Source organism: Acomys russatus, chromosome 29 (genome assembly GCF_903995435.1).
Source record: "Acomys russatus chromosome 29, mAcoRus1.1, whole genome shotgun sequence".
In the NCBI taxonomy this organism is placed as follows: Eukaryota; Metazoa; Chordata; class Mammalia; order Rodentia; family Muridae; genus Acomys; species Acomys russatus.
The window spans coordinates 39,280,184-39,297,234 of record NC_067165.1 but is presented as its reverse complement, the minus strand read 5'-3'; the positions used below and the strand labels follow the sequence as shown (position 1 = coordinate 39,297,234).

The following is a 17,051-nucleotide window of genomic DNA, read 5'->3' as shown; positions in this document are numbered from 1 at the left end:
GATAGATTTCTATGAGTTCAGAGCCAGCCTGGTCTACAGAGTGAGTTCCTGGACAGCCAGGGCTAAGTAGAAAGACCTTGTCTCAAACAACAAAAAGGCAAACAAACAAAACAAGCCCAGAAAGTAGAATCCTCTCCCACCCGGTGGGTGGAGTTGGAGGCAAATCGTGTCCTGGTGTGTGTTAGAACTAGATTCTAGGTAAGGCTTCCTTCGCAGGAGGAGGAAAGCGGGACAACCGGGAGCCGGCTGCTGAGCCGCCTGTCGCCTGGAGGTGGGAGTAGATGTCCGAGAAACCTCGCCTTGAGAGATCCCCGGCTGCAGCTGCTTTTGGGGGTGAAGGGGGGCGGGCTCCTAGGACCCCGAGCTCATCTTCGCACTGACGCGGACGGCCGCTGGTCGTTTGCGTGACGCGAGTCGGAGGCCCGGACGGGGCGGGGCGAGGCGACGGGAGGACGGCGTCGCCAAGGTCCAGGCCCGAGGCCCAGCAGAGCCGCGGCCGCCCGGTACCCAGATCGCGGCCGAGTGGCGCGGCGGGCGGGGCAAGGAGTGGGGCGGAGGTCACGCGCTCGTGGGAAGTCTCGGACCAGGCGTGGCCAGTGCTCCCGAGTCCGGCGCCGGGACGCCGGGCCTGCTGTACGTATGCGAGGGTCCGGGACGGTGGCGACACCGGCTTCTCCTTAGGACAGAGGGCTTCAGGCCTTTGGGTAGGGACGTCCGTGCGTGACCGGGTCACAGCCCGGCGTGGATTTTTCCACCAAGGCACAGCAGGAGCACCGCAGTCTCCCTTGCAAGGTGGTTTGGTTGTGGGTGAAAGTGTCACTGGCGTGGAATATTATCAGCGCCACGGCAGTGGGAGGCCCCTGGTCTAAGCAGCTCTTAGAAGTTGCCGACATCTTTTAATCCCCAGAGTTTACTTGGATTTTTTTTTTTTTTTTTTTTTTTTCTTTCTGAGGCTGGAACTCATGCCTCCCAAGTGCTAGATAGATATGGTACACCCGGCAGTCCTCCCTGTGAGGAGGAGACATTTCTGATCTTCCTGAGTGCTGCCAAATGAGTCATAGCTCCAGCCCTATTTACTTTTACTTTGTATTTTGAGACGGGGCCGAAAATTCCAAATTTACCAGATCTGGGATTATGAGGGTGTGTCACCTCCCTATCTTTATTATTATCATCATTTTTAATTGTTTTATTTTGACACAGAAACTTAAAGAATTTTGAGCATTTGGAAGACCCTACCACACCATCTGTCCTCTCTAGCTAAACATTTAAACACATACCCTGTGACCCGACTTCCCCCCCCTCCCCGACCTCCCGGGAAAGGACTCCTCCAGTGCAAAGGCCAGAGTGTACCTGCCCTCCTGTGTTCTGGGACAGGAGCCTCACAAGACAAGACCACCAGCTTCCAAGGAAGCCTCTGAAAATCCAGAAAAAGCCCCAAGTTCCTGTTTCAGGGGAAAGTGAGTGGAAACGTTTGGGGGGAGAGGGGGAGGGAGGGTTTAGGCGGGTGTCGCCCATTCAGACCACACCCATACCTGGGGCAAATCCCGGGATGATCTAGAGCTTGCGAATAGCCAGAAACTCCCATCCTGGCCGGACGCCCAAGGCAATGCATGGCTTGATGAAGTGAGCTTTAAAAGGCTGTTTTACTGCAGTGATGTCAAAGCAAGACGAGACACCAAGAACTTAGAGACGGCGCAGTGGCCCTGGCTCTTTCCAGGTCACAAGGCCAACAGACTCCAAAGCAGTTTAGGGTGAGCGGTGGATGTAGAGGCAGTTTCCGATAGCCGGGACTGACTTAGAAAACTTGATCCTCTACCTCCCGCCCCCCCCCCCCCCCCCCCCAGTAATAGAATTACAAGCATGTGCCACCACACCCCGTCCTAAACAGTTATTTCCGGTAGAGGAAGGGACTTCTTTCGAATTCTTGTCTTTCTGTGTCTGTTCTGTTTTGCTGTTTTTCTTTTTGGACAAGAGGTCTTAACTCTGCTGCCCAAGCTGGCCTAGAACTGCTGGGCTCAAGCAAGTCTCCACCCTTGGCTTTCCTAGTAACTGAGACTTCAGGCAGTTACCATGGCACCCAGCACCCACCGCTACCATGAGGATTTTAATTAAAAGGCCTGGCATACAGTTCAGTGGCTGGGTGCTTGCCCAGCATACATGAGGCCTTACATTTCATCCCTTGCACTGCAAGAGATTTTTTTTATTTTTTTATTTTTGGGTTTTGGAGACAGGGTTTCCCCTGTGTAGTCTTAGCTGTCCTAGACTTGCTTTGTAGACCAGGCTAACCTGGAACTCACAGCGATCTGCCTGCCTCTGCCTCCCAAGTGCTGGGATTAAAGGCATGGCCACCATGCCCAGCTATTGCAAGGAATTTATTTTTATTTATTTGGGGGGGGGGTAACTTCGAGACACTCTGTGGAGCCTTGGCTGTCCTGGACTCGATTTGTAGACCAGGCTGGCCTCCAGTTCACAGCAATCTGCCTGTCTCTGCCTCCCTAGTGCTGGGATTAAAGGCGTGCGCCACCACACCCAGCTGCAAGGAATTTTTAAAAGCTTAATTTTGTTCTTGTGGTTTTCGAAAACTAACCCAGGCAGACCTGACCTAAGTCACTAGCCCAAGCAATCCTCCTGCCTTGACCTCCTAAGCGCTCAGGACGCAAGCTGCCAAGCCCGCCACACCATAATATTTGTATTACTCTTTTCCAAAAGCAGATAGCAGATTTCGAGGACCACACTCCACCCCCATCCCGCAAGCACTTCCTGGCAGGGTTTTCTGAGTCAGGGGGTAGACCCTGCCTAACACATTCCAGAACCGGAGGGGAGGAGCCAGGCATTCCTTTCAGATCTTCTGCTCAGGGCTTAAAGACACTGTCTTGTCACCTACCACTCCCAGGCCTGGGAGCTTAGCTCTCCATTGCCACCATGGCCAACATCAACGAGCTGCCCGAGAACATTCTGCTAGAACTGTTCACCCACGTCCCTGCCCGACAGCTGCTGCGTAACTGCCGCCTCGTCTGCAGCCTCTGGCGAGACCTCATTGACGTGGTGACTTTGTGGAAGCGCAAGAGCCTTCAGGAGGGCTTCATCACCAAAGACTGGGACGAGCCCGTGGAAGATTGGAAGATCTTCTATTTCCTGTGCAGTCTTCAGAGGAACCTCCTCCGGAACCCATGTGCCGAAGGTGGGCTAGTGCTGAGGCCAGGCTGCCAATGGGACCTGTTCTCTACTTTCCTGGACCACTGGCCCTTCTTACTTGTTTTTCTGCTCTGCCTGCAATGGTCCCGTGTCCCTAACATTTACCACACTTTGGCTTCTTGTCCTTTGGGCCTCAGACCTGCCTAGATCCTTCACCGGTTACTTTGTATCCGTGGTTTGGGGGGGCGGGGCGGAGAGGCGTATACACACGCCACAGTGTACATGTGGAGGTCAGAGGACAACTTGCCAGAGCTGGTTCTCTCCTTCCACCGTGTGGGTCTTGGGGATCCAACTCCGGTGTTAGGCTTGGCAGCAAGCACCCTTATCTGCCTAGCCGTTTTCACCCCCTGGGTTGACAACCTAAGACAAGATTGCCCCTCTGCATGGTCCTGTAACACTTTCTTTCTTTTTTTTTTTTTTTTTGTTTTGTTTTTCGAGACAGGGTTTCGCTGTGTAGCCTTTGGCCATCCTGGACTCAGTTTGTAGACCAGGCTGGCCTCGAACTCACAGCAATCCGCCTGCCTCTGCCTCCCGAGTGCTGGGATTAAAGGCGTGCACCACCACGCCCGGCCTGTAACACTTTCTAAGAGCCTGCCGGTCTAATGGACCCTGTGCGTCACACTGCAGGGTACCAGCCCTTAGCTCTATCCAGGCTTTCTGCTGCCTGTCCTGGGACTCTCTGGGGCTTTGCAGATGTGATAGCCCATCCTCCTGTTAATAGAGGAAGGATTGAGAACACAACCGTCTTAGCCTGGGGCCTTTGGATTTTCCTCACTGGGTCGGTATCAATGCTCCTTTCACCTTGCTTCTGAGGCCACAGTGGCCATTAAGAGACCTTGTCTAACCCAGGCATAGCAGCACACACCATTAATCCCAGCACTCGGAGGCTGTGAGTTCAAGGCCAGCGTGGTCTACAAAGAAAGTCCAGACCAACCAAGGCTACAGAGAAAAACCCTGTCTGGAAAAACCAAACAAACAAAAAAGAGGCCTAGTCTTCACTTCAGATGGCTACCATCTTTTCCTTGTCCTAACTCTCTGGGATTCTGGAAGGTAGACAAACATTAAGAGTGGCTGTCTCTGCATCGTAGAAATGTGACTTGGTTTAATGCTCAGAACGGTCATCCACTGAGGAGGCCCAGGCCAGTCAGAGGACCCACAAGCAGCACCTCAGACACTCTATCTCCTACCTGCCCTAGATTTCACTCAAAAGTTGCCAGGCAACCTGCCAGCTCAGCTTGTGTCACAGAGCTACTCTGCAGCTTCGTGTTTTGTTGGTTGATTTTTGTTTTGTTGGTTTTCGAGACAGGGTTTCTCTGTGTAGCCTTGGCTGTCCTAGACTAGCTTTGTAGACCAGGCTGGTCTCAAACTCACAGAGATCCTCCTGCCTCTGCCTCCCCAGTGCAGGGATTAAAGGCATGTAGCTTCGCCTTTTATGCCACCCCATGTCTGACTGTGGTCAGCCTAGCCTTGCTCAGATCTCCCGTGGCTTTAACTCATGCCAGCCCAGCTCCTGGAATTCTCTTATTTTTGGGGGGCGGGCGGGGGAGTCCCCTAGGACACATGGTAAGTGTGTGGGCTCTTGTGGGAGAATGGTGAGTGGACTGGCAGAGCTTACGCAGTGATGGTTCTGTACTTTCCCAGTATGCCACACTCAGTCAAAAGGGGGTGAACCCCTGGATCTGACCCTGTCCCTGTAGGTCCCTCATACCACAGGACTCTTTGCAGCCTTGTTTGGGATCCACAGCCCTGGAAATCTGAGCCTAAACAGGCCCTAGCCACAAATCTCACCACCCCTGAAGTCTCCAGGGACCAGAAAGGGCCTGGAAGTTCCAAGTGTATACCTGATAGGCAGCAGCTGCAGCAGCCAACAGAGAACAAGGGGATCTTACCTGCGCTTCCATTTCCCCCAGAGAACATGAATTCTTGGCGGATAGACTCCAACCTGGGGGATGAGTGGAAGGTGGAGAGCCTCCCTGGGGACCTAGGCACAAGCTTTCCTGACCCCAGGGTCAAGAAGTATTTTGTCACCTCTTATGGGTAAGCAATGGGGGGAGAGGGGAGGTCTGTGCTGAGGGCAGAGTCAGGGAGACTGCCAACTGGCAGGATAAAGGCGGGGGGGCCTCCAGAAGCTCAAGGAGGGGACTCCCCAAACAGGCATCCAGGGGCAGAAAACTTGGGTGGGTCACTGGGTTTCAAGTGATAAGGAGCTCGCTGGAGATAAAGTCAGGAGCAGGAGTCAGCTCACTCCACAATGTCCCATGAGATCAAGTGGCACCCCAGAGAGAAGCAAAGGTCACTCGCCCGTTTCCCTCAGATAGACCCGAGGAGCTCCAGCCAGGGCCTGTCCTGGGGGTCACCCGGGTCCCTTGAGCCATCTGCCTGGCACGTGAGGGCCTTGTTTGGCATGCTGGCAAAGCAAGCCTTGTCCTCTACCCCCAGCATGTGCCTCAAGTCCCAGGTGGTGGACCTCAAAGCCGAGGGCTACTGGGAGGAGCTGCTGGACACCTTTCGGCCTGACATCGTGGTTAAGGACTGGTGAGTGGCCTGGGTCCCTACCTTCTGTCTTCCCTCCTGCCAAGAGCACCCACAGGGAGGGTTCACCCTGCCCTCCCTCCTGCCAAGAGCACCCACAGGGAGGGTTCACCCTGCCCTAAGAGCCACAGTCCAGTCTCACCCCCCTCCACATTGTACCACCATCACTCTTTGCCCCAAGGGTCCCCACTTCCTGATAACTGACACAGAACATCAGCCATGTTTATAGATGGGCACTGAGGCCTACCCTGGAACCAAAGGCCTCCAGCCCTCCTTGAACTTTGCGGAAACCCACACACCTTCCTAAAGAGTGCTCCCGCTCCTTCCCTGCTTATCCCACACTTTTTGAATTTTGTTTTCTGAGAAAGGGTTACTCTTTGGGTTTTTTGTTTGTTTGTTTGTTTGGGTTTGTTTTTTTGTTTTTTTTTTTGGGGGGGGGGTTGTTTTCTGAGACAGGGTTTCTCTGTGTGGCCTTGCTGTCCTGGACTCGCTTTGTAGACCAGGCTGGCCTCAAACTCACAGCGATCCACCTGCCTCTGCCTCCCGAGTGCTGGGATTAAAGGCGTGCACCACCACGCCGGGCTTAAGGGTTACTCTTTGAAGCCTTAGCTGTCCTGGACTCCCTTTGTAGACCAAGCTGGCCTCCAACTCAGAGATCTGCCTGCCTCTGCCTCCCTGAGGGCTGTGATTACAGGCATGCGCCACCATGCCCAACTTACCTCTTGAATTCATTTCTTTGGTGCTATATGGAGCCTTGGATTATCTAGTGCTAAGCATACACTCTCTGCTAAGCTCCAACCTCAACCCCTCCCTCAGGATCTTTCCTAAGTTCGCTCTTTGTGCACACACTTACTGTGGCACAGCAATCCATTGTACCATATGGTGACAGGCTTGGATGAAATAATGTCTTTGTAGAAAGCCATTTTGGTTTTCAGGCTCACACCCTTTTCTTGGAAGGGAAGACTGAGGCCCAAGTGAGGATAGATGCTGCCCTGGAATACTGGGACATAAGGAGTGCAGAGCCTGCTAGCTGTGGGCACAGGGGTCCTTACCAACTCGAACTGTCCCCAGAGCTGGCCTCCAGAGGCCCGGGTGCCCACCCTCTACTCCATCCTCCGTAGGTTTGCCGCCAGAGCCGACTGTGGCTGCATCTATCACCTCCGCGTACAGCTAGCCTCTGCTGACTATATCGTCCTAGCCTCCTTTGAGCCCCCACCTGTGATCATTGAACAGTGGAGTGATGCCTCGTGGAAGGAGGTGAGACCTGCCTGCTTGCCCCGCTGCCACTCACTTCCCCCAGAGCCAGGCTGTTAAGGAACAAGAGGTACTTGTTGTGTGGTGCGCTGTCCTCCCCATGGCCAATTCTCAATGGTCTCTTCCTCTCCCCTTCTCCCCAGGTCTCCTACACCTTTTCCGATTACCCTCCAGGCGTCCGCCACATCCTTTTTCAACATGGGGGCAAGGACACCCAGTTCTGGAAAGGGTGGTACGGGCCCCGTGTCACCAACAGCAGCATCGTTATCAGCCACAGGACAGCCAAGAACCCTGCCCCTGCCAGAACTCCACCGGAAAATGCTGTAGTGATGGGAGGAAGACACCCAGCTTTAGTTTCAGACTCCTTGATGTTAGACTTCTTCTAACAGCCACCTGTCGCCTCTACTGGGGTCTGCCAAAGGGTCCTTCCTGGCAAGAGCGATGCCCTCAGTGGGCAGTCAGGTTCTCAGTACCATGAGCAACCGCCCTCTACAACCTCAAGCAAGGCCATGTAAAACAAGTGGTGATTTGCAGTCACAAAGCTCTGACATTCTGTTGTAATAAATGTTTTCAGTAAATCCGGCCTGGTCTGGGGCTTAGTTAGTGGTGGAGTTGCTGGCACTCTGGTGGAGACATTGCCCCTTCCCAGGGGGGGGCTTCAGGGCACTTGCTCCTCCCGTTTTGGTTAATGACAAATGCAGTCAGCCCTCAGGGCCCCTTTATTAACAGTAACTCACAGCACAGTATTTCAGATGGACGGTGTTAGCCAGCTGAGCCCCAGGAGGCTGCTGAGAGATGGCGTCTGTCCTGGTGTCCTTCCCTGGCCTCCTGGGAAAGCTGCCTCATGAAGGCAAGCAGGGCTGAACAGCCCAGACCCGAGGGAGGTAGCCGCGTGTCAAGGCAATAAGAGCACTTGGAGTCGGGGCCCTGCAGCACTGGCTGGGGGCCCAGAGTGGGGCAGCTGGGCATCAGGTGGTAGGCGTGCCCTCAGCAGAGCCGGGCAGCGGGGCATCGGGCAGTAGGCGGGGCAGCGGGCGGTAGGCGGGGCAGCGGGCGGTAGGCGTGCCCTCAGCTGTTTTTATGTGCTCGCTCTTCAACATACAGCTGCATCTAGTGGAGAAACGGCTTTGGTCAGGCCATGTGGTGCCTGCTGGGAAGACTCAGAAGAAGTGATAGAAACCAGAGGACCACGCCCACTCCCAAGCCTTGAATTAGCTGAGCCCTGTCTCTCCTAAATAAGGCTTTTTCTCCACCCCCTGACCCCTGAGAACTTACCTTCAAAATGTCCGACGTCATGGTTTTTAGGGGTATCAGCCGGGGGTCGTGCATGTGGACATCCTGTTCATCTGCCAGGATCCATGGGAAGTCCTAGGGATGGGATCAGGTGAGGGTTAGAAGGGGCCCGCACCCTGGTCTGTCCTCACTTTGCTAACCCCTCCCGTCCAGGGCCCACACTCTGCTGGGGTGGGGGTGGGGGCTGGAACCTGAGCAGTGTATGGGCCCAGGGTGGTTCTGAAATGATCCTGAAACAAAAGGGTAAGGTTGCTCTCTGAAAAGCTTCCTTCAGAAGAGCCAGGGCGAGCTAGCTGCTCAACACCTGGCTCCACTGTGGTTCTTCTCGCTCTTGGGTACACACGGATGTGGTTAGGTGGTAATGCACAGGGGAGCCCACTTGGTGCCAAGCCCTGCAGTAAACAACAGTGCCAGCAACAGACAGCACCCTGACACTGTACCCACACGGACGCACCTTGATGACCTGTATTTTCTCCATGTTTCTCGTGGCAGCTTCTCTGGTGTGCACAAGGACTGTAAATGTGCAGCCTGCAGAGGGAACGCTTGGTCAAGGCCAAAGCTAAGTAGCCTCAGGACCCCAGTGGACCAGGCTTCCTCCCTCCTCCCTCACTGGCTGAGTAGCGCCACCCACAGGATGGGAAGTGTTAGCCAATTGTAAAGAAAGGCATCGTCAACAGGAGCCTGAAATGTAGCCATGAGTCCTGGAGAGATGGTGCTGAAGGGCAGAGAGGAGGAGGGTGGCTCAGGGGGGCCAACTAGGAGGAAGGCAGCATGCCAAGGTAACCAAGGAAACAGCAGGGGTGTGGGGCATCTCACCTGGAGGGTTGTGATCCAGGACAGCATCACATACACTAATCTTCAAGATGAAGGCTCGCAGCAGCTGCTCCACATGAGACAGGAGGGAGTCTGAACTGGGAATGGGAAAGAGGGCTCCCATTCCACCATGCTCCTCCACCACCAGCACATGGTGCATTCTGGGAGCAGTCCAGTCCCACCCACCTGAGAGAATGGAGGTAGAGTGCAGGGGTCCCTTCGATGGTCAGCTAGTCAGAGGACACCCAGGACACATCTCAAGTCTGCATGCCTCCAGGACCCCCAGGACAAGGACAGGCTGCTTCCTGACTGTAGTGCCCTGGGTAGCTACTGTAGATGCCATGGCAACTAGTCACTGTGGTCCAAGTCCTGGGCTCTGCAACCACTGGGTGATACCACTCAGGTCACCTCGCTGGACCTTGGTTTTTCCATCTACACTGTGAGGCTAGGGACTAACATTCACCACTTCCTGGGATTGTTGCAGGGATGATGACACAGGAGGGTGACTCTGTCACCTCAGGAAAATTTACATAGTTTTGTGAGCAGTGTGTCTTAGATGCTAACAGTACGGATTTGCCGCTTTCGGGTCTTTCCTCAGGTAATGTGGGGTTGGTAGAGGGATCCCTGTGAGAGTGCATGTAGCAGCCAGCCGAGGGAGGGTGACCGCTCACCTGATGGACAGCAAGGGCGGCTGAGTGATCTCAAAGACAAACTTCTCCACTGGGCGGTGTTCCTTATCCAAAATCACCACCACCACCTTCTCCACGTCGTTCTATAAGCACAGGAGACCCCTCCACTCAAATTGGCTCCCAAGATGCAAATGGTCCAGGCCACGAGGAGATCCCTAGCTCCCTCAGAGGTTCCCCCAATAAGTCACAGACAAGGCCAAGATAGAAGAAGGAGAAGAAGAAGAAAACAAAACAAAACACCAAGGGGAGGGGGCACCCTGGCAGGAATGGGACAGGCCTTGGGGACATAAGAAAAAAACCAGCTTTTCCAGGGCAGGCCCCACCTAGATCTGGCCCAACTAAGGCATCCCAGATGTGACATGCACACCCTGGGATCTCCTGCTAGCTGGGGATAGTCTTCAGAGTGAGGCTTCTGGTTGTTAAAAGATATGAGCACTTCCCACAGAGTTAGCCCAGAAGCAAGGAGGAAGGGCCTAGGTGTGGAGTATCCATGAGGACGAGGGGCCCCCTTACCTTCTCCAGGAGTGGTTTAACACAGTGAAGGGTGTCCTGGATGTACTGGTTCAGCTCCGGGTGACAGGACATCTGCACACAATCCCCACAGGGCTGTTGAAGCCCAAAGCATGAATGGGGGGAACACCGACAACTCCTCCCCCCCACCCACATATGCTGTTGGTCCTTGCACCAAGAACAGCTATTCCCCAGGTGTCTCAGCGTGAGAGACCCAACTCATCCCGGTGCCGCTAAGAACTGTGGATGAATTTAACCCTGGAGAGAGACTCATGGTCAGGCCCTTCATCTCAGCTCTAGCATTTGACATTAATATCAAGAAGCTAACCCCAGCACTCAGGAGGCGGATGCAGGCGGATCTCTGAGTTGAGGCCAGCCTGTCTACAGAGCAAGGGCTATAGAGAGAAACCCTGTCTTGGAAAAAAGAAGCTGTGTAGCCATTGGCAAATGACTTAACATTGTGAACTTAGCGACGTCATCTGGGAAGATATAAAAGTTAAGAGTAAATAAGAAATAGTTAATACACAGAGGTGCTTAATAGCTGTTTGGTTTCTTGTTAGTTGTTAGTTAGTTTTACAAGAGACAGGGCTTCTCTGTGTATAGCTTTGGCTGTCCTGGAACTCACTCTGTAAACCAGGCTGGCCTCAAAACTCACCTGCCTTTGCCTCCTGAGTGCTGGGATTAAAGGCGTGTGCCACCGAGGCCTTAATTATCCTTTAAGTATCTAGCACCTCCCAGTATTTAGAAGTCATAATTCTCATGATGACCAAGTGACCACAATGAGAAAGGGACTTGTAGGGACTTAGAAGGGAGACAGGATGTCTACTTTCCCAGGAACAGGGCATGGTGGCCCATGCCTGTAATCCCAGCGCTTGGGAGGCAGAGGCAGGCAGATCGCTACGCAGAGACACCCTGTAATGAAAAACAAAAAACAAAACAAACAAACAAAAAAAGTTAAACCCAGGAGCTAGGCACACATCTTTAATTCTAGCATTGGGAGGCAGGAGGATCTGAGTTCAAGGCTAGCCTGATCTACATAGAGAGTTCCAGGACAGCCAGGGCTATACTGAGAAACCCTGTGTTGGAAAACAAAGCAAAAAGCAGGAAGCTTGGTGATGTTCTCCAGTAATCCTAGCACCAGGGATGTGAATGCAGGAGGATCAGGAGTTCAAGGCCAGCCCCCAGGTTAGGCTGCATGAGGTCTGGGTTGTTTGTTTAATTGCGAAAATAAACAGAGGCTAGAAAGATAGCTCAGCAGTGACCAGCACTCACCACTCAAGCATCAGAGTCAGATCCCCAATTACCCATGCTAGGCATCTTACAAATGCCCAGGGTTCCCATGCCCTCTTCCAGCCTCAGTGGGCACAGGCACACACACAGACACATGCACATACACACAGAATTAATATAAATCTTAAAAAATAAAAAGCTAGGTATTGTGACTCACACTTTTGTTCCTAGCACTCAGGGGGCAGAGGCATGAAGATTTCTGTGAGTTTGAAGCCAGTCTGGTTACATAATGGGGAATCCAGCCAAGACTAAATAGTGAGACCCTATCTCAAATCATTAATAATATATTTTTTTTAAGTCTCAAGAGTTTAGGGAAAACGAGGAGAGAAACAATGTGCTGGAAACAGAGGGAATGTTCTACCCAAGCCAAGGTTCCCTGCCTCAGAACCCCATTTAAAATTCAAGCGTGGAATAGGTTTCATCCAGGGTACCTAACCAGAGCATTCTGTCTGAAGTCAGGGTAGGAAGGGCAAGAGGTTGTCAGCTATCAGCCTCAATTGAGGAGTGAGGGAAGCTTGTAGGTAGAATAAAGGTTTATAAATCCATTCCGGCACCGGGGCTCACCTGAACCGGCACGTTGTACTTCTTGCGCTTCTGGAAGATGCCTACTGGGTAGACCTCGCGCACATAGAGGATCAGGTGCACCGCCACCTCCAAGAACTCGGAGAGCACGTCGGCCACCACTGTGTGAAGGGGGACACAGCTGGTCCGCAGGACCCCAGCCAGGACCGCACCCCCACCCCCACCGCCTTGCAGGCCCAGATCCATACCTTGGCCAAAGTTGAGGTCTTGACGCGTGAGCGTGGTCATCCTTGGCCGCCTGGGGGAGGGCGTGGAGGGTGTCTGCAAGGACCCACGGCACCCGGCCCCGCACGCGGGAAACGCAGCCCTGTCGGGGAAGCCCCACCCCCTGAGCGGCCGGATCCCTCGCGGCGGAAATCCCGCCCTCTCCACGCTCCTCCCGGATTGCGGGCTCCGGCTTCGGCCTCGGGTCCGGATCTCAGACCAGGCGACAGGAAGCTACCTGCAGAGACCCCTCGCAAGTCACTAGTATCCTCTAGGCTCGGTAACCACCGCGGTGCTCCCGCAGTCCCAGCGCGGCCATCGGCCACGCCCACCCCCGGAGCTGTCCAATCCGGGCCTCGCCCTGCTGGGAGAGGCGGAGCAGCCTCGGGGGTGGGGCTTAAGGGCGGAGACCCCTCTGAGCGACAGGGTTCACTAGCGAGGGAGCTAAGCCGCCTTTGAGCTTCAGGTGGGAGCGATAAAGAGATTTCGGTGCTTCTGCCCAGGATCGCTGTTGTTTTTCCCTCCCGGCCATTTCTCTTTAGGAGCTGCGAATGAGAACCGGCTGCAAGCACAGCTGGGTACCAAGGAAGGGTAGCGACATCTGCTGCTGGTCCCGAGTCAACGTCCCCGGACTCTCAGTTTTGCCCAACCGAAAGCGAATCCGCAGGCTTGGGGGCGGGGACAGGGGAGGGTTGAGACGCACCCGAGACGCTCCACCCCCACCCGGAACCCAAGTGCAGCCCGGCTTGACCTCTCTGGAGAATTAGGTGTCCCAAGGTTTCTTCACAAAAGCTGACCTTCAGAAGCTGCAGCCGAATGCTAGACACTGGGCTGGGTGTCTGTGGGTTGACTCAATAAATCCTCGGAATAACGTGTGGGTTCCTGGCTATCTTTTTTTTCTGCCGATGAGCCTAATGAGGACTCGTGTGTGTCACGCAGCCAGCGGAGGGGGTCCTTCCTGCGGAGGCACGGACTCAATTCCAGAAGAGCCGAAAGGGCCTCAGATAATTTTAATAGTACGAAAATTACATCTATAATATGGAGCCATTCTATGTAACAAACACTGGTTTATGTTTCTTTTATGTGCGTGGGTGTTTTGTCGGCGTGTATGACTAGGCACTACGTGACTGTTAGGTGCAAGTGAAGGCCAAAAGAGGGCGTCAGATTCCCTGAAACTAGAGTTATAAGCGGCTGTGAAGCCGGCGGTGGTGGTGCACGCCTTTAATCCCAGCACTCAGGAGGCAGAGGCAGGCAGATTGCTGTGAGTTCGAGGCCAGCCTGGTCTACAATGCGAGAATGCGAGAATGCGAGTCTAGGACAGCCAACGCTACACAGAGAAACCCTGTCTCGGCAAAAAAAAAAGTGGTTGTGAACTGCTATATAGGTGCTGCAAATTGAACTGCTCCCCTTCAACACCCAACAGAGCAGCCAGTAATCTTAACCACTAAGCCATCTCTCCACCTTCCCAAACTCTGGTTTATACTAATTCCTTCATTTACCCTCGGAGCTAAGCATTGCCTGTACAGCCTCGCTGTATAGATGCACAATAGGCCCTGGAATGTTCCTTCATTCACAAAAGCCACACGGATGGAGTATTTTCCAACAGAGGTGAGAATTCAGCATAACTCACAGACTTCTCCTTAACAGATAGAAAAACTGAGGTGAGAAGTGACCTGGAATTAGGGGTGACAAGACATGCCTAGAAGCCAAGAAAATTTAGAGGAGTGGCTCTCAACCTAGGGGCCACTATCCCATTTGGGGTAGAATGACTGTTTTCCAGGGATGTCTTGTCAGATAGCCTGCACACTGGATACTTACATTACGACTCATAACTGTAGCAAGATTAGAGTTGTGATGTAGCAACTGAAATAATTTTATGGTTGGGGTCACCACAACATGAGGAATTGTATTGAAGGGTCACGGCATCAGGAAGGTTGAGAACCCCTGATTTAGGCTCTCTCTGCCCTCCAGGGATGTAAGAATTGTCTGGGTCCTCTGTCTCTGTAGGGAATGATGCTTTAAAGCTCATCCATGTATGCGCGTGCACACACACACACACACACACACACACACACACACACACACACACATTCTCAGAAGCGGTGAATCCCATATTTACATCCCTCTCACAGGAAGGGATAAGTAGCAGGGGCCAGAGGAAGGATTAACCCAAAATGTGAGCAAAGCAGATCTCAAAATGCAGACTTAGAGCATCTCATCTCAGCCCCCCAGGGACCCTATTAAACCCTGGCTATCCAGCTGCCCTGGCTTACCTGACCAGGGCAGCCTCCGCAGCAGGGCTCTGCTCTTTAACAAGCTCCCCAGGGAACCTGGATGCCCAAGAAAATGTGGCAGCTGCCAATGGATTTTGCCTGCATTCTGTAACATGTCCGTGTGCTTAACTCAGTAGAATGGCAGTTTGGATTTAGGAACTGATAACACCTGTCAGTGGGCACAGCTTCTTAAGACTTAGGGACCCTGCCATATCACATGTTCCACAAATCCCTTTCTGCACGGAGCTGGCTGGGCAACTCACTGACTGCCTAGTAGAGCTGAGTGCAGTGACATTTCATCATGGTGGGTTTGGGAACACTACCGTCCTTTATCAACCCCACCCCCAGCTTCTAAAGCAGCATTTTCATTACTGATGCAGGGTGGGGGTGGGAGCTGGAGGGTGGGCAGGATTCCTTGGGGATGGAGCAAGGGCACGGGCAGGAGGCTGAGGTAACATGGAACCAGCTGGGGGCCTCTGCCCTATGGCTCTGCAGCTCCTTGGTTTTCATGTTAGTTAGACCAGCATGATGGATGGCTGGAAGACTGAGATTGCACTATGGGGGTAAGTTATTGTTTTTGAATCCCCGTTTTAGTGGGAGACTGTTTTTTAATTTTGTCGTTTGTGTGGTTTTCACCACAAAGACAATATGTAATGCCGGGCTGGAAAGGAAAGCTGCATGTTAAGGAGAAAAGAAAGTATGTGTTTGACAACTAGAGCAGGTCCCTGGGGGCTAGCAATAGGGACGGAGGGAAGATCATTCCCAAGAGATACTGAAGTGGGAACAGAGAAAGCAAACTACAAAAAAAATAAAAAATAAAGTGTAGGCACCACCCCAGCCAAGACCTCCACCAATGTGCCAAAGGGTTCTGGGGGTGTGCTAAACAGCACACAATGAGTGAATCGGGTAAAATGTTTGTCAACAAAGTGTGCAGACCGGCAAGATGCTTCTATAACCAACTTCCCGTCCACTAGGGAATCACAGAAGCATCGTCTGGGCAGACAAGGTGCCTAAGTGGATAAAGGGGCTTACTGACAAGCCGGACAACCCGAGTTAAAGCCCCAGGACTCACATGGTGGAAGGAGAAAACCTGACCCCTGCAAGTACACACATGCTACAACTCTCCCGATAAATGTTAAAAATTAAATTTAAAGCCGGGCGTGGTGGCACAAGCCACTCAGGAGGCGGAGGCAGGCAGATCACTGTGCATTCAAGGCCAGGCTGCTCTACAAAGCAAGTCTAGGACAGCCAAGGCTACACAGAGAAACCTTGTCTCGGAAAAAAAATTTTTTTAATTTAATTAATTAATAAAGAATCGTCAGCTGGGCGTGGTGGTGGACACCTTTGATCCCAGCACTCGGGAGGCAGAGGCAGGCGGATCACTGTGAGTTTCGAGAACAGCCTGGTCTACAAAGTGAGTTCCAGGACAGCCAAGGCTACACAGAGAAACCCTGTCTCAAAAAAACAAAACAAAACAACAAAAAAAAAGAATCGTCATCCTCTTTCCCATCCTTCTAACACTCCCAGGCAACAAACACATGGGGACAGGGAAAGAGAAAGGAAACCAATGACAGGAAACCTGATGCATCCTGGGATATGCTGAAGCTCCACCCAGCTGCTTAGCCGACTCCCTGAAGAGAGGGGACCTGTTCTGTGTGGCTCATTTTGGGGAATTTGACACCCCACTCAATGCTTGGCTAGCACAGCTTCTCAAAGGACATGTGTTAAGTGAGTGATTGAAAGGAAGGTGGAAAGAGGACATGACGCAGGGGCTCCCGCCCAGTGGCTTGATCAGCAACCCAGCTTGCTTAGAAAGAATAAGCTAGGAGCTCTGATGGCAGCACTTGAGCTATAAGCAGAGTCAGAGTGTGGGCTGGTCCCCGGGAGCCCACCACAGCCCACTTCTGTGTCCACGTGCTGATTCTTCCCACCACGACGATGCTCACCCAACCAGGAAACTTTTTCCTTCTTTCAACCTCAGCTTGCTCATCTGTGAAATGGGAAACTATAGAGCCATTTCCAAAGGGTTAGCTACACATGGCAGTGCACACTTTGAGTCCTAGTACTCAGGAGGCAGAGGCGAGAAGATTGCCACAAATTTCAGGAAAGCTAGAGCTACACAGTGAGAGTGTTTCTCCAAAATAAATAAATTTAAGATAAAATTCTGTTTTGATTTATTTATTTTTATTATTTTATGCATATGAGTGTTTTGCCTGACTGTATGTATGTATGTATATCATACACGTGCCTGGTGCCAGCAGAGGTCACAAGAGGTCATCAGAGTCCCTGGAACTATAGTTATGCGTGGTTGTGAGTCATCGTATGGGTGCTTGGAATCAAACCCAGAACTTCTGCGAAGCAACAAGACTCTAAGCCACTGAGCCATCTCTCCAGCCCAAAATAAAATAAAATTCCA

The 17,051-nt window shown here is 52.7% G+C and overlaps 2 protein-coding genes across 3 annotated transcripts; one reads left to right on the top strand and one right to left on the bottom strand.

The window, feature by feature from the left end:
* The first annotated feature begins 2,814 nt into the window (after positions 1-2,814).
* On the top strand, positions 2,815-7,498 carry LOC127211748 (F-box only protein 6-like). The gene is made up of 5 exons (XM_051171783.1): positions 2,815-3,181; positions 5,106-5,232; positions 5,635-5,730; positions 6,849-6,984; positions 7,125-7,498. The coding sequence occupies exons 1-5, from the start codon at positions 2,923-2,925 to the stop codon at positions 7,365-7,367; spliced, it is 861 nt and encodes a 286-aa protein (XP_051027740.1). The 5' UTR covers positions 2,815-2,922; the 3' UTR covers positions 7,368-7,498.
* Positions 7,499-8,021: 523 nt separating this feature from the next.
* Mad2l2 (mitotic arrest deficient 2 like 2) lies at positions 8,022-12,787 on the bottom strand. Of its 2 annotated transcripts, none has more exons than XM_051171788.1 (8): positions 12,347-12,787; positions 12,141-12,259; positions 10,290-10,382; positions 9,759-9,859; positions 9,091-9,185; positions 8,729-8,802; positions 8,257-8,349; positions 8,022-8,091 (listed from the first exon to the last, which is right to left on the bottom strand). In XM_051171788.1, the coding sequence occupies exons 1-8, from the start codon at positions 12,384-12,386 to the stop codon at positions 8,050-8,052; spliced, it is 657 nt and encodes a 218-aa protein (XP_051027745.1). In that variant the 5' UTR covers positions 12,387-12,787; the 3' UTR covers positions 8,022-8,049. The 2 variants fall into 2 exon arrangements, with proteins under 2 accessions (XP_051027745.1, XP_051027746.1); XM_051171789.1 differs by having other exon boundaries at positions 10,290-10,361; positions 12,347-12,775.
* Positions 12,788-17,051: the final 4,264 nt, after the last annotated feature.

Bases quoted from the DNA above. Each gene is read 5' to 3' on its own strand.
- LOC127211748 (XM_051171783.1), top strand. From the start codon at position 2,923: ATGGCCAACATCAACGAGCTGCCCGAGAACATTCTGCTAGAACTGTTC. The intron at 5,233-5,634 runs GTAAGCAATGGG...CTCTACCCCCAG, and splicing joins TATTTTGTCACCTCTTATGG to CATGTGCCTCAAGTCCCAGG. The intron at 5,731-6,848 runs GTGAGTGGCCTG...CATCCTCCGTAG, and splicing joins GACATCGTGGTTAAGGACTG to GTTTGCCGCCAGAGCCGACT.
- Mad2l2 (XM_051171788.1), bottom strand. From the start codon at position 12,386: ATGACCACGCTCACGCGTCAAGACCTCAACTTTGGCCAAG. The intron at 9,860-10,289 runs GTAAGGGGGCCC...CTGTGCTTATAG, and splicing joins TTAAACCACTCCTGGAGAAG to AACGACGTGGAGAAGGTGGT. The intron at 9,186-9,758 runs GTGAGCGGTCAC...TCCCATTCCCAG, and splicing joins CCGCCCTTGCTGTCCATCAG to TTCAGACTCCCTCCTGTCTC.